This window comes from Gallinula chloropus, assembly GCF_964237585.1.
Source record: "Gallinula chloropus genome assembly, chromosome: 2".
Taxonomy (NCBI): Eukaryota; Metazoa; Chordata; class Aves; order Gruiformes; family Rallidae; genus Gallinula; species Gallinula chloropus.
The window spans coordinates 50,723,198-50,738,615 of NC_140086.1; the positions used below are offsets into that span (position 1 = coordinate 50,723,198).

The window sequence follows — 15,418 nt, forward strand, 5'->3', positions numbered from 1 at the left end:
AAAAGACATTAACAATGACTTAATACTCCTATGTCTTTTATTATGATTTCAGTGTTCAGAAATAAATCTTTTCTATTAGTCTCTTAAATATTAAGAGACTAATTAGACGATTAGGCCTTGACCCCACAACCTCTGGATCATTCAATGCTTGAATGGATCAACTATTGAACTGAATTTTAATAATTTTTCTGTAAAATTACATGTAAACAAAATCCTTTGCCACACACTCTTATCTCCTAATAAAATAAAATCTAGATAGCAACTTCCCTTCATATTACTAAAAATAATTACAAAGCTGTATAGCAGTTACTTAATATGTAATTCAAGTTACTCATGATAAACAATGTCGGTATAAATTTCTACCTTCATTCATAATCCCTCACTGTAAGCAGCTGAAGAATTCAGATCTGATCCTGCATTTTGCTGTAGAAAGATAGCTCGTCTTGGCCTGAGTCTCTCAATTTTAATAAGAAATACCACAAGAAGCACAGAGAGAGATTATCACTGTAATGTCAAAAGTATTCCTATACTTATTTAGGCTAGTGGTTGCAGATACCTGTAAACTTTTTGAATGCTTTTTTTAAAGTTTTCCATCCTGAACTGGTGATGCAATGTAAAGTGTACTTTTGTCTGCAAAGTACACATTTGACGTGCATACAGATTTTTGGAGCTTTTTTAACACATGCTCTGCAAAGTGGAACTGCTGTATCACCTGCCCTGCCACCTCTATCACATCCATTGCTGTGGCGTGACAGTTATCTCTGTAGGCTTGGATAGAACAAACCTTTCAGCACTGGAAATCATGTCTGGTTTGGGCCACCTCCTCATGAACCAGACAGGACTGTGTCTGATGGCCCAAAGTGCTTGAATTTGTCTTGGTGCAGCAGAGAAAGTTGAGCTGTTGTGCTCTGTCTGCTGATTTTGCCTTTTGAGGCTAAACATAGCAGATTAGACAGGCTCATTTTGTGGGCTGGATTTGGTCTCTGGTCTACCAGTTAGTGCCCTCCTCCCCAGGTTAGGCCACACTCACTTCCTTATTTTTGCAGCTTTGCTCTGGTCTCTAAAACCAGGGTGTACGTGTACAGAGAGCCCTGTACTTTGCATTATCTGAGAACTGCAAAGATAGGGCCTTGCTAATACCAGATAGGAGACAAACAAGGTTTACTGATGCCTTCATAAAACATCGGTAGGGCATGTCTTTCACTGCTTCTCTATGTCCCTCAAATATTTATAGTTTATACATCACTGATGAATCTATCACAGAACATTCTGGGTTGGAAGGGACCTTTACAGGCCATGTAGTCTACGTATGCTCTGCAATAAGCAGGGACATCTTCAAGTACATCAGATTGCTCAGAGCCAGCCCCATCCAGCCTGATCTTGAGTGTTGCCAGGGATGAAACATCTACCACCTCTCTGGGTAACCTCTTCAGTACGTCACCACGCTCAGACTGAAGAATGTCTTCCTAGCAGTTGAAATCTACTCTCCTTGAGTTTAAACCCATTACCCCTTGCCCTATCACTACACTCCCTGATAAACAGTACCTCTCCACCTTTCTTGTAGGCTCCTTCCCAGGGTCACCCCGGAGCCTTCTCCATGCAGAACAAGCCCAACTCTCACAGCACCTCTTCACAGGAGAGGTGCTCCAGCCCTCTGGTCATCTTCATGGCCTTCCTCTGGCCTCTCTCCAGCAGCTCCATGTCTTTCCTGTACTAGGCACCCCTGAGCTGGACGCAGCACCCCAGGCGGGGTCCTACCAGAGCAGAGGGGCAGAATCACCTCCCTCGACCTGCTGCTGGTCATGCTGTTTGTGATACAGCCCAGGACACGGCTTGGCCTTCTAGGCTGTGAGGGCACAGGGTCGGCTCAGGCCCAAAGTTTCACCCGCCGGTACCGGCGCCCTTCCTTTCCCCCAGAGCTGGACGGCACCGCGGCGAGGCGGCAGCACCGGCGCTTTAAGGAGGCGGTGCCGGGCGGCGGGAGCCCGGTGCCCATTGGAGCGGCCGCGGCGCTACGTGTCGCTGCGATGGCCGCCGCGGAGCGGACCCGCGCACCGAGGCGTTCGCGGCGGGGTGTGCGGTGACAGATGTATTTGAAGAGGTCGGCGGGCGGCCTCGCCTTCTGCCTCTTCTACCTGGCGTCCTACTTCACCAACAAGGTGAGGGCGGGGGGGAGGGGAGCCGCCCGAATCTCGGAGGGGCGGGGCGGAGCGGGATTGCGGGGGGCACTTCATTCGCTCTAGCAGCGGCGGGGCGCCGCGCCTGAGAGGGCGAGGTAAGTGCGGGGACGCGGGAGGGTCGGCGAGTCGGCCCCTCCCGGAGCAGGACTGCCCCGCGGGTGGCTGAAGCCCCTGGCATGTCAGCGCCGTGGCCCCCCGCTGCCCATCCCCGCGTCCGCTCGTAACGGAGCACATAGCTGCCTGCTCCCGCTGCTCGCGTTTTCCTCAGCGTGCCGTGCCTCTGCCTCTCCGTGAGGTACGTGAGTTGCTAACGGCATACCCGGGAGAGTAAAGGGGTGACATCGTATCGCTTAATGAATGAAACGTTAGTTACAGAGCCAGCAGTTGTGTTCCTTCGAAAGCACCAGTGATGCTGACTGTATTTCATCATTGGGTATCTCCTTGGTATAAAAAGGACAGGGATCTCCTGGAGAGAGTCCAAAGAAGGGCTACGAAGATGATGAAGGGCCTGGGGCATCTCCTCTATGAGGACAGGCTGAGTAAGTTGGGACTGTTCAGCCTTGAGAAGAGAAGACTAAGGGGGGACCTAATTAAAGTTTATAATTATCTGAAGCAGGGGATGCAGGAGGAATCAGCCAGCCCCTTTTCAGTGGTCTGTGGGGACAGGACAAGGGGCAATGGCTGCAAGTTGGAGGAAAAACTTTTTCACAGTGAGGGTGACAGAGCCCTGGGACAGGCTGCCCAGGGGGGTTGTGGAGTCTCCATCTCTAGAGATATTCAAGACCTGCCTGGACGCCTGTCTGAGTGATATGTCCTAGGGAGCTGCTTTGGCAGGGGGGTTGGACCCGATGATCTCTCGAGGTCCCGTCCAACCCCTATGATTCTATGATTGATTCTATGATTCTAACCATTGAGTGAACGCACAGTCATTCCCCAAAAACGTCTGTTACCTGCAACAAGGATACCAAGCATCCAAGGGAGAAGTCTGAAATATTCAAAGCATTGTAGTGGTGGTGAAGCAAATACTGACTTCCACAGGCCCTTTGAAAGTTTCGTGAACCTGCAGATGAAGGACGAGAAGTCTCGTTTGCTGCTGCACAGCCTAGGTGCCTGTTGAAATGTCCAAGAAGTAGAAAGCTGAAGATGGCCACACTGTGAATAAAATAGTGTAGTTTAAACATCGTTTGAAGCAGGTTATTCACTCTGGGTGTGAGAGAGAGAGCGAGCAACGGCTCCCTGCTGCCCTGTTCATCAGAAAGTGCATTTGTGTTTCCGGTGCAGATTTCTGAAAGATGCTTTTGAAGCAACCAGGGTATGGGTTTCCAGGGGGAGAGGTATTGAAAAGCAGCACTTCAGAGGTGAAAATGAAATCTCTTCTTGGCATTGGTGACTTGTGTCCCTCCCAAGGATATACTTGCTATTAAGGATGCCTAGAAGTAGACTGAAGACCAGAAAAGAGGCAAAGTTCATAGGGAGAGGTAATACACTTAATGTGATAGACTGCTATAAGCAGTCATTAGTTAAACAGAAAAGGGCTAGACTAGGTGCCAGATTGCATCATGCATTGGAAAAAGGTCCTTGGCTTAACTATACTTGAGAGGAAGATGGAAGAACTTTAACATAAGACCTTTTTTCAAACCTGAATGCAGGCTAGTGCAATGAAGTTAAAAATAACCAGAATATAGACCTTTCAGTTGTTGCAGGAAGTATGTAAATGCAAGTGGAGGTGAGGACATGTGCAGGTGTATTGTCCTGATTTAAAACCCATGTGGCAGTTCAGACAAGCTTATGTGTAACACAGCCCTTTGTGAATCAACACAAATCCTGGACCTTGCAAAGTGCTCAGCAGAGTTTCCTCTCTGTTGAAAGCTTTCAGCTTCTCACTTTGCCATCAACAACTTCTGCTGGCTCCTGGAAGGAATGGTATGTCCCTTTCCTCTGAGGAACCTGCAGCCATTCTTCTCCTTTGCATATATACATATAGAGTGGGAAAAGACACTAGCATCTATACACAAAAGCCCTGATGAAGCATCCTAAAGCAACGACACAGAAGCTTTGCTTTTTTGTCCCTGCATATTACATCTCCAAAGGGCTTTATGGTCTGTTTAATATTTTGCACAAAATGAATGGAATATTAGGTCTGCAAGATGAATTAATCATCAGGAGACAATTATGTTAAGATTATTGGTATTGATTCTGCCAAGGGTTGCCTCTGAGGTATGAGGTGGTTTTAAGTGATAAGGGATTGTGCCTTTTTGTTCCTGTTAATCCTTTTCAGTGTGATGCATGGTGTGTGTTCAGAAAGTGAGAGTGCAACACAGAAGGTAGCCTTTTTCAGTGTGTCCACTCCACACCTGTACTTTAGTGTCTGCTACCTTCCACAGTGACTTGTGCAGCATCCAGCAGTTCTGGCATGGGAAGAGAAATTACTGACTTTTTTTGTTGTCTTTTTATTTTTCTTTATTTTGATAGAAACTTTCTGTGTTTTGTTGGATTGTTTGTTAATGTTATAAGCTGTAGGTGTCTGATGTTCATTAATTTGGTGTTTGTTTTCCAGTATGTCCTGTCTGTCCTGAAATTTACCTACCCTACCCTATTTCAAGGGTAAGTACCATTTTTAGAATACAGTTCTTTGAAAAATTACTTTAATCAGCAAATGTCTTGCTGTGCCATGCTGAAGCTAACTTTTGTACCTCTTGTCATTACTGGCTTTTGCTGTTTAAAGAACCTACTTCAGGAAGCCTTTGTAAACCATTCATTAATTTGTCTTGGTTAATTTTTAAACATCATGGTGGTGATGCAATTAAGATGTATAGACTCTATCATTTCTCATTTTTCTGAAAGTATTATGCTTCAGAATATAAAAGTAGCAATTCTAGTACAGCCTGTCTTTGGAAATGTCACTCATGGACAATGTGCAGTTGTGGTGTATTTGTTCACTATGCTAATGAAAACCAACCTGACACCCATCTTTAGGCATACGCAAATATCATGGTGCTTATTTTTATGCCTAGCTTTTGTTGTAACCCTGCAGCACAAGTCACTGTCATGATATATTGCAATCATTAAGACATGTTTTGTCAAGTATCTATAAACACTGTCAGAGCTGCTCACAGTTTGTGAGACCTCTAGTGAAAATGCAGCCTCTCATGGTCAAGACTTTCCCCATTTGTTCTTTTGAGATAATGGTAAAATCTGCAGGCACTGGGTATCTTTGATTCCCTTGCTGCTGCTTTTTGTGGCTTATATTTTTGCCTGACTTGCAGGCCCAGGAGTATGATCAGCTCTAAGAATAATTGCCTTGGGAATTTCCTTTGAGTGTACTCAGCTCTGTTAAATATACAGCAAATGCTTTCTTCAGTTCTGACACACGTACAGGCTTGTCTATTGGACAAGGCTTTTATCATATCGGGAAGGGGGTTTTGAGTAATGTGTGTGAAATACAAGTGTGGTAAATCAACAATGAAAAAGCATAGCAAGCAGCTGCCTGATGGTATGTCTATTAGCCCAGTTATTTCCTCTTTCTATTATTTGGAGATGCATCTCAGCACCTTAATACTTTTTTCATTAAATTCTGGCTTTTAAAGGTGTCCTTTCCTTGATAATTATTAAATGGCTCAGATGCTCCTTCATTCAGAGCTATGACGGGTGAGCAAAGGTGGTGAAGAGTGTTATTCTCAGTTCATGTTATTACTGTTTGTTGTCATTGTTTACGTTCCCTATATAATCTAAGACTATGTTGCATAGTGCTAAGGATCTGGAGCTGTTACTAACATCAATTTCTGTCCTTAAAACCTGAGACAAGACATTCTTCACAATGAAGTTGATGGGGACTCACTGCTGGCTTGGAACAGAGCGTGGTCAAGCCTGCAACAAACATCAGGGATACCTGGCTTTTAAGGTCTCATATGGTCATTTTAAAAAGGTGAAGTGAGTTTTGGTAGTAGCACTGAATATCCATCATACCCGTGTAGACAGCAAGCTCTCTTTTCTGATGCTGTCCCTCTGCATGTAATACTGCATAGAGTGAATATTTGTTTATTTACCTATGGGTGAGCGATATTTTAAGTCATTTCTTAAATGCATTGAAATGAGTGGGAATAGTAAACAAAATCTTCGCTATACCTGTTACAGATGTTCATGTGATTTAACGCTCTAGTATGGCATCTCTCTCTGAACTGTGCTAGATGTTTTAAGGATTTTTGCCCAAGACATATGAAACACCTCTCTGAAAGCCACTAGCTTAAGGAAGAAGGAAGCTAATAACTTAACATTAACAGTGATACACACTTTGTCTTAAGCTTTAAAATAAGTTATCTGCAAGCATTTCACATACTATTTCCCTAATAGACTAAGGAATGTCTTTATGGTAGGGTAAGTCATTAGAGAAGTCAGTGTGGAATGTATGTGATTCCTACAGACCTTTTCTGTGAGGAAAAACCACAGCACTGTGGTTATATGCCGGGTTTTCTGGCTGTAAGGATGTTTGCTCTGGAAGCTCAGAATCAGAAGCATAATAATGTTACTGTTGATGACTCTTCTCTTGGTACCAGCTACACAAGATGAGGGGAGTGTGGGAAGCAGTCTGAGTTTGAGGGAGTTCATAATGTAAGCCCATCACAGATAACCACGGGAAGTCATAGAGTTAATGTCTGAAGCTGCTAGGCCTAAAGGCGTCATGCTTGGGGCCTGTTACTTCAGCGGAAGCGAGTCTTTGAATCCTGAGATCATGTTTATTTATTCTAACAATAGAGGTTTATATATGAGAAGATAATTATCTCTTGTCACAAACCTCGCCTCACCTGCATCTTCAGATCATCGTCGCTGTAACATCGCTGTTAGTGTAACGCTTGCGTGGGCAGAGATGATAAAGTGAGGATTCAGTAACACGACTGAGGTAATTGTGGTAGATGGTGATTTACAAAACATTTGAAACAAGAGGTTTTGAAAACTTGGAGGAAGTAAAGACCCATAAACATGTAAGCTTCAAAGAGGAATAGTGGCATCCCTGGAAACCCAGAGAATTGGTCAATAACAAGAGTTATGAGAAATTCTGGGGATTCTAAGGTAATACTCCACATGGTTAAAAAGCAAAAGCAATTCACAGGTACTGTTTTGTTTCTGTTTCAGGTGGCAGACATTAGTGGGTGGACTTCTGCTTCACATCTCCTGGAAGCTGGGCTGGGTGGAGATAAACTTGTGTTCCAGGTATTGTGGGGTTTTCAGTGTCTGCTACCTGCCTATTTTCTGTTGTTGAGTTACGACATAGTTAAGTTGGTTGTGGAAGATACTAACTTGCTAAAATACAAGCTGGTGTGTGTGTGTTTGTGTTCTGCTTCCCAGGTGTAGGAGAGATCTTGTGGTTTTGTCTCGTGAATGTTCAATGACACAATTCCATCTGCTTGCTAATATGAAGTGGATTTGATTTAACCTTAGTTAGGCAACCAAAAAAGCAGTAGTGAAGACTCTACAGATAACTTAGCCAACAGTCTGTCCATATCTCTTTCCTGGATTATTTTACAGTATTACATGAGAAACCTTGTAATGTTAGTTAAGAGTGTTGACACATGTTTCCCCAAAACCTCAGTGTGGGGAAGTCCACAAATGTGATCTTTTTCTATAAGAGGTGTGTCACAAAAATGGGAATGGTTCACCCTTGGCTAACTCTAGCATTTTTAACTGCACTGCAACAGCAGCTACTGAAGTACCAGACTGATACAATACTCAAACCCCAAATTAAAAGGTCATCTACTTGTACTGAGTGTGACAGCAACTTGCAGCAGAATTGTCCAGCATGATGTACTCTGCTCAGGTGAATCCATTCTGCGGTATGGACTGTGGGGTATATGTTTTTTAGTTTGCAAAATATAATATAGAAGATGTATGCCCACAGCAGTTGTTGAATGTCCATCTCTGGAGACATTTGGAGTCCTGTCTGATGCTGGGGATTCTGGACTAGATGACTGCCCAAATTCTATTCAGATATAGCCTTTTTTCAGTGATTCTGTGTGGGTGAATTTTCTGTTTGCAAAACTGAATCTCCTCATTTGGAATAAAATCCTACATATATGTCAGAAGAACCAGGATAAATTTGTTTTCATGTCCAAGTTTCATGTCACTACTGAAACTTAAGTGAAAGTATAAATAGAACCAGAATTTAACTTCCTATCTCTTATCTGCAGTGTAGATAAAATTAGGATATTGCCATTAAAGGTGTGAGGAGTGATGTAGGCAGAGGCAGGATTATGGTTCAAGCCTTGCTTTAGTGGCAGTTACTGATACATATATTACTATAAAATATATATTGTTATGCAGATTTTGTCTTCACAGACAGCCTAAAGGACAGAGGAATGCAGCCATCAGTAATGTCCTTTCTAGATCAACTTTTCATCACTCGATGATTACTTTTGCTTTAAATAGGAGAATTAAAGAAGTTTAGTCTTTAGTTTTTCTTCCTAGCTCTGGGAAGATGCTTTGGTTATTATTTTTTTCTTTTTCTCAAAACTCATGAGACACTAAATACAGAACACAGCCATTTTCTACTGTTGAAGAGGACTTTTTAAAATCAAATTAAAGTTTTGGTGAAAAATTAGTTCGTGTTTTGACGATGGAGACTTCAGGCCACTAGATGTCAGCGCGCCATTGGAAAAGGGAGTAAAATAGCTCCTGAGAACCCCCTTAGTTTATCTAACACAGAACGCCTGTTCTCGAATAGACCGAATGAAATGGACAGAATTAATGGATGTTTTACAATTCAGCCAACTACTTAAGAATGACTTTAAATCTGAATTTCTTCAGGGGATTGAGGCATGTGGTTTAATGATTTGCCAAACTGGGCATAGGGCATATATATCCTGTATTTTAAAAAATCACCAAACCCACAAAAACATACCAAAACATCCCCCAAACTAACCAAACAACAATTTCCCCAACAAACATAATGTCCACCACTTCTCATCAAGCTCCTTCCCCCTCCAAAGGTGAGGTCATCCTCTCTGCCCCTCCCAACAGAGTATTGGTTTCTGAATCTATCTGGGGTTTTGTGGTTTCTTTGGTGTGTGTATAAGATACTTGAGAAAATCATATCCAGTTCCCAGTCTTACCATTGTTCAAATAATACACTATTTTTTGTTTATTTCCATAAAGCTTTGGTATTTCTGTCGTGTGGACTGGTCTCATGTGCTCTCTGAGCCACTTCATGTTATCCCAAAGTGTCTCAGCAGAATTATTTTACTACATTGAAATCAGCACCCTTTGTCTAAAGTCAGAAATGCTAGCTTTACAGTAAAAACCAAATAAAAATACATTATTTAGTGTTCCTTACATTTTGTGCTTTTCATCTGCTTCCCTCCAGTAGCCCCAGCTGTAGGAGATTCTGTCACCATTACTGATGCATCTGAAGGGTGAATGGTACCTGTCTGTCATCCAAAGCAAGGGCACTGTGGGAGTGCAGAGGAATATGTGTAGCATCTAAATAATGCTTCCAGCATTGTGATCTGCCACCCCACTCCTGCCTTCCCCTTGTAGGCACTCAAGCTGTATGTGTTCTGGTTGGTGTTTCTTGTAGTGCTGAATTTTCCCCACAGCTAAGCAGTGGCTCAGAGCCTTGCTTAAGCCAAAGCCCCAAAGTGTGGCTTAGGGGAAGCTGCCCATTGACTTTAGTGGGCTTTGGATCTAGCCCTACAACCACAGGCTCATCGGTTCTTTATGTCGCTGAGCTTTCCTGTTTTGCATGTACATGACTGTGTTGCCAACATAAGAAGCTACTAATTGGTTTACATCCAAGACAGATTGTTGGTGCTGACACGTTACATCAAACATCCATGCATTCTTTTTCAGTCCTGAAATTCCCACTTGGCAGCATAAAATTCTACCCTTACATCATGGAAAAAGCATCTGAAATCCTTTTCCATTGCACTTCACAGCATTGCACTGGAGATGAAGATATATTTGGTATTCCTAGAATTTAGTGGGGGGGAACATGAAAGACTGTTATGCTTGAAATGAAAATTCAGTTTTCATGGTGTGTTCCTTTCATCTTCCCAGTCCTCCTTTCTTTTATTCCTTCCCTCTTCCATTTGTTGCAGTTCCAATCAGGTGGGGGTATTTGTGTTGGTGTCCGAGGTTATTGACTTCCAGTGGAAGCTGGTAACTTGAAAAAAATGTTGGTGACTTCCTCAAAGAACAGAGCAATTATTTATGCCAGTGAAAGGATCTAGAGATTACTCTCTTTTCATTACCTTGGGTTTTTTATCAAGTATCTTCGAGAATTATGGATAGAAATCGGGTTTGCTGGCATCCTCCCACCCTTCAGCCAGCGGGATGGGGGAGAGAATTAAAAAACCACCACAAAAAACTCACAGGCTGAGATTAAAACAGTTTAATAGGACATGATGATGATTATAATAGTAATATACAAAAACAAGTGATGCACAGCACAATTGCTCACCACACACTGACTGATGCCCAGCTAGTTCCCGAGCTGTGGCACCCACAGGCCAACCTCCCCCCAAGTTATGTAGGGAGCATGATGTCATGTGGTGTGGAATATCCTTGGCCAGCCTGGGTCAGCTGTACTGGCTGTGTCTTCCCAGCTTCTTGTGCACCCACCCCAGGCCATTATGAGAAGCTGAGAAGTCCTTCACAGTTTAGCAACAAATAAAACATCAGTGTGTTATCAACATTGCTCTCATCCTAAATCCAAAACACAGCACTGTACCGGCTGCTAGGGAGAACATTAACTCTATCCCTGCCAAAACAAGGACTAAGTAAAAAGAAGAAATGGGATGTTTAGTTTTTTCCCTTGTCTGTGTTCATGTGAATCTTTGGGAGTGTTTTATCTTCATTCAGGCTATTCTGATTTCATCGTTTGGTGATCTGTTTGTCTTGTGTTCCGTGAAGTGTGGTAGAGTAGCAGTTCCCATAATGATGATTTAACTCTCACATGCTGGTTGACTCTGTAACCCAAATCAAGGAACTACAAGCAGTTTGGTTTTGTTTTGAGACCCAGCATTGTTCACTAACATTTTTTTTACTTTAGTTCAAAGCTTGAGAAGAGTTAATAAGGGTAGCAGTGTCTGCAGTCCTGGGAAGCCTTTGGATCAGGCCTTGAGATCACTGCTACTCCTTTCCTTTCTTGCTCAAAATCTGAAGTTATTCCCTGTGAAATTTACCACCTATCTGATCCTTTTTCCCATCAGGTACCAAGATGGAAAAGGAAAAACACAAATTCTGAATCCCTTTCCCAGAACTTAAACCTGACCCTGCTGCAATAGCCATGGCTAAAAAAATATACAAATATCAGTTCAATCTCTGATGACTTCATTCCTCCATTGCTTGTCAAACTGCCTCTAGGAGTTTGCCTTAGTCAAAGGAGTATCATTAGGAAATCTCAAGAGACAGGCTCCCACAGAGACAATCTGATCTTTAGGAAGAGTCTCTTTGTAAATCTGGCTGAGAAATGGATGCGTGGGTGGGCGAGTGTGTTTGTGCGTAGTGAAAACGTGTGTTGTCTGTGCAAGTGCGCCATTTAATGCCTTGGCTTGTCAGGCTTGCTTCCTTGCACAGTGCATCAACGAAACTCGTTGAAATTCCTCTCCTTTAAAACCAGTGGAAGTAATTGCTATGAAACAAACAGTTTTGTGGGCAGAGGAGCCATGGAAAAAAAGTAAAAGAAAGAAAATGTACCTGCAGGTAGCTCCTATCTGGGCTTAGATGGAGTGAGTAATTACTCTCTCAGAGCTGTTTACTACATGGGAGGAATACTGAACAATCAGGGAACAAATGTAGTATGCACACCACTGAAATATATGTGCATATATACATATTGTTATATTCCTTGCAAGCAACTGTTGCTGACTGAATGTAAAGTGAATATGGTGAATTAATGGCATTTTAATTGTTTTCACAGGTCTGAAATCCTGTCATGGCTTCCTGCTTCAGTGCTGTTTGTTGGCATTATTTATGCGGGCTCTAGGGCACTCTCTAGATTGGTAAGAAAGGCACAAGTAGAAGTTGGTTCTTTACTACCTCTTCTTTATGAGCAAAGAACATTCCCTTCACATAAGGTGTTTAATACAGCTCCTGGGTTGTGAGGGTAGAAGGGAGGAGGGATTAAAGTAAAATGTGCATTGTTGATGGTGCTAGAGCAGCAATCCACAATCCTAGGAAGTGTTGAGTGGTGTCAAAAAGCGCTTTTGTGACAGTCCAAAGCATTCAGCATCTCTCTGGAGCACTCAGTGTTTTGCAGAACAGATCCTTGGTGACCTGAATTGTGCAAATAGGGAAGAAACTCTGAAGACATTACTAGCTGTAACTGCAGAAGGGGGAATGTGACTGTGGGATCAGCCACCACACTGTGGGAAGTGGTCTTCCAGGACAAGGATGAAGACCACTTCAGGGAGAGGCTTTTAATGCTTTACAGGATTTGAAAAAATAAATTGAAGGTTGGAAAGAGATTATGGGAAGAGTTAGATTAATCAGTTTTATGATCCATTTGAATCACAATAAACTACCAAATGTTTAGGGGATCTCAAATCTGCTTTCATTAAAGTTGAATGCTTTTTACTTAAATGATACAGTCTTTCTTAAATAAAGAAAAAAAGAAAAAGTGGTGACAGTTTTTCAAACCAGCCATGTTTTACTGCTGTTACGCAGTCTGCAAGGCCAGGTTCTGCACTAGTCCCCTTCTGCATTCTGTCACTGCCTCTTAATCTAACTCCAGAGCCAGCTTGCTCCTGCCAGCTCCTGAACCCCAGGAAGGATCAAAAGGGAATTTTGGACAAGATTCTCCTTGTAGTGATCCCTTGAACATCCCAGTTCAGGGATGGCAGGGCAGAAGAGGGTAGGAAGTCTTTGTCACGAACACAGCTAGGGGCCTCATCGCAGACCCAGGTGGCCTTTGGAAAGCACAGGCATGTGCTCAGATGCCCCATGCCTCCAGATTAGCTCCATCTCGGGGCGATTACATTTACTTCCACTTGGTTCCTTGTCAGAGCAAGTTCCACTCGGCTTCCCTGGTGTAAACTGAGCAGAGATCTCTAAGGATCCTGTCTGGAAACAGCAATAAAGCCTTGGCAGCAGCATCTTTTCTGGCTGCTCACCTGGGAGGCAGAGGAGGTATGAATCACATCTGCTCTGCTGCTGCTTCTTACTTCCCAGTCATCCTGTAAGTTACCTTGTTTCTCTCCTGTCCCTGCATTGGTCATTCAGTGTGAGAGGTACTGAAGAGCCAGAGGGTCAGTGAATGGTTTTGATTTGTATCCCAAACGTTTCTTAAGGCACAGCTCCCATTTCTGATGGGCTGTTTGTTGCACGTGAACAGAGATTGAGAGGCCTATTTCTCTGGCCATTTTGGGAGGAAAGACAAAAGGACAAGGAGTCTTAGGCCATAGTTACTGTGTTATACTTTGTACTGGGGCTAAATTCAATCCTACACAGGAACTTTACTTACTATAACTTGTAATACAACAAGTTTATGACATGGGTGAGAAGGAGAATGGACTGTCCCAAACTCGTACCTGAATTGGCTCACCTCAGCAGTGTGTTTGAATTAAGAGGGTTTATTCCTAAAGCAGAAGTTACGTGCACTTTTTTTGATCAAAGCCAAGGAGACCCACTTTCAAACACGCCTGCATACTGGCAGGGCTACAATCTTAATCTCTTTTTGTGCCTCTCCCTAGAGGTGCTGGCAGTCTCCCCTGCCCAGGAGTTCAGGACTGGAAGTGGAGGAGGGCTGCTTAGCTCTGGACTGTGATGCATTAACAGAAGTATGCAGAGCTGCGAGGGGAGGTTTGCACAGAGTCTATTCACCCTGCCTGCCCAACCAGCAAACCTTTCTTTTCGTAAGCATTAAGCCCGCGCACAAATCTAAGAAATACTCACATCAAAGACAATAGACATATGGAGAAGGTTAACTGGGCTAGGCAAACTGGAGCCATTGTTGGCTCCAAAACACATTTGGAAGAGCCAACAGCAAGGGGGAGGAAAGAAAAACCCAATAAACTGGCTTCATAAAAGGAAGAATGTAAATTCTGCTGTCACCTTTCCTTGTGCGTGGTTATTTCTTGCTTTTCCTATTACTGTGTCAGGCTCGGAACGCTTATGTTTGACACTTGTGGTGTTATGTTCTCAGTTGTCCAGCAACAGGGTTGAAAATTGTTTTTCAGAATCAGTGAAGCTGGGGCTGACAGCTTCTTGCTAGTTGTGTTTGTGTGTTTTTCAGTCCTTGCTTGTTTAGAGGTGTTAAAAGTTGTTTTGATGTAACTGTTGTGTTTCTGGGTCCACACAAGTGGACAGAATTGCTTCTGTTTCAGCTGCCTCAGAGACCATGGCTCTGATTTGAAGGAAGTATTATGAACCACTAATTCTGGATGAATTTGCTTGGGGCGATGGGTGTTTGATTCATTATTGTTATCACTGGGGTTTGTTTCTTAATGATTTCATGTTGGGATGGTATCCAGATACCTCAGTGGGTATAATTTCAACATCACTTGTATATGAACTATTACGTTTATGCTCTTATTTTGGGCAGCTTTTCCTAGCAGTAACTGAAAGCAATCAAATAAAATCATCTTGCCTGTAACTCTGTTGCTAGGAGTCATACTATATTCTTAGTACCAGTAGACAGAGGTGGGAAAACTACTGAGAACTATTTACTGTGGAGGCTGCAGATGCTTGAACAGAGAAGCAAAACTAGAGGCAGAAACCTGGAGAAAATCTCACCGAGGTAGCTGTGTACAAACGAAGTGCACTCCAAAGTGGGAGAAGAAGCAAGCAAAGTCTGCATTTAAAAAAGATACCTGTGCCTTGTAATAGTGATCAGAATGGGTTTAAGTCCTGTTTAGGAGATGTGGTGTGGGTTTACAGCTTAAAAAACGGTAACAAAACCAAAACCCACAACCATGTGGGACAGCCATCCCTAAGAGAAATGCCCCTTGCCTATGTGACTGAGTGTTTTGGGATGATTTGGGTGTTTTTATTCTCTCCCAATGACAGCCAATCCCAGTGTTCCTCACCGTGCACAACGCGGCGGAAGTTTTAACCTGTGGGTTCCAGAAGTTTGTGCAGAAGGAGGTAATTGATCTATTAATTGCTACATTCAGGGTACCTCTTGTGATATAATTGCCCTGTAACAAGACACCTCATTTCTTTTAATATGGGCATAACTGCCATGTACTTTTCTAGTCTTCCTGTGATTGCCAGTCGTTACTGAGACCCAGTGAGAGCTTTGCTGTTGA

The 15,418-nt window shown here is 43.1% G+C and overlaps 1 protein-coding gene across 1 annotated transcript in view; it reads left to right on the plus strand.

The window, feature by feature from the left end:
* Positions 1-2,087: 2,087 nt before the first annotated feature.
* Positions 2,088-15,418, plus strand: part of TMEM241 (transmembrane protein 241) — a gene marked incomplete at its 5' end in the record, with an annotated part of 62,264 nt that continues 48,933 nt past the window's right edge. Inside the window, 5 exons of the mRNA XM_084260569.1 lie at positions 2,088-2,159; positions 4,738-4,784; positions 7,311-7,388; positions 12,091-12,172; positions 15,177-15,254. Coding sequence (XP_084116695.1) covers positions 2,088-2,159; positions 4,738-4,784; positions 7,311-7,388; positions 12,091-12,172; positions 15,177-15,254 — 357 coding nt within the window. The remainder of the gene's footprint in view (positions 2,160-4,737; positions 4,785-7,310; positions 7,389-12,090; positions 12,173-15,176; positions 15,255-15,418) is intronic.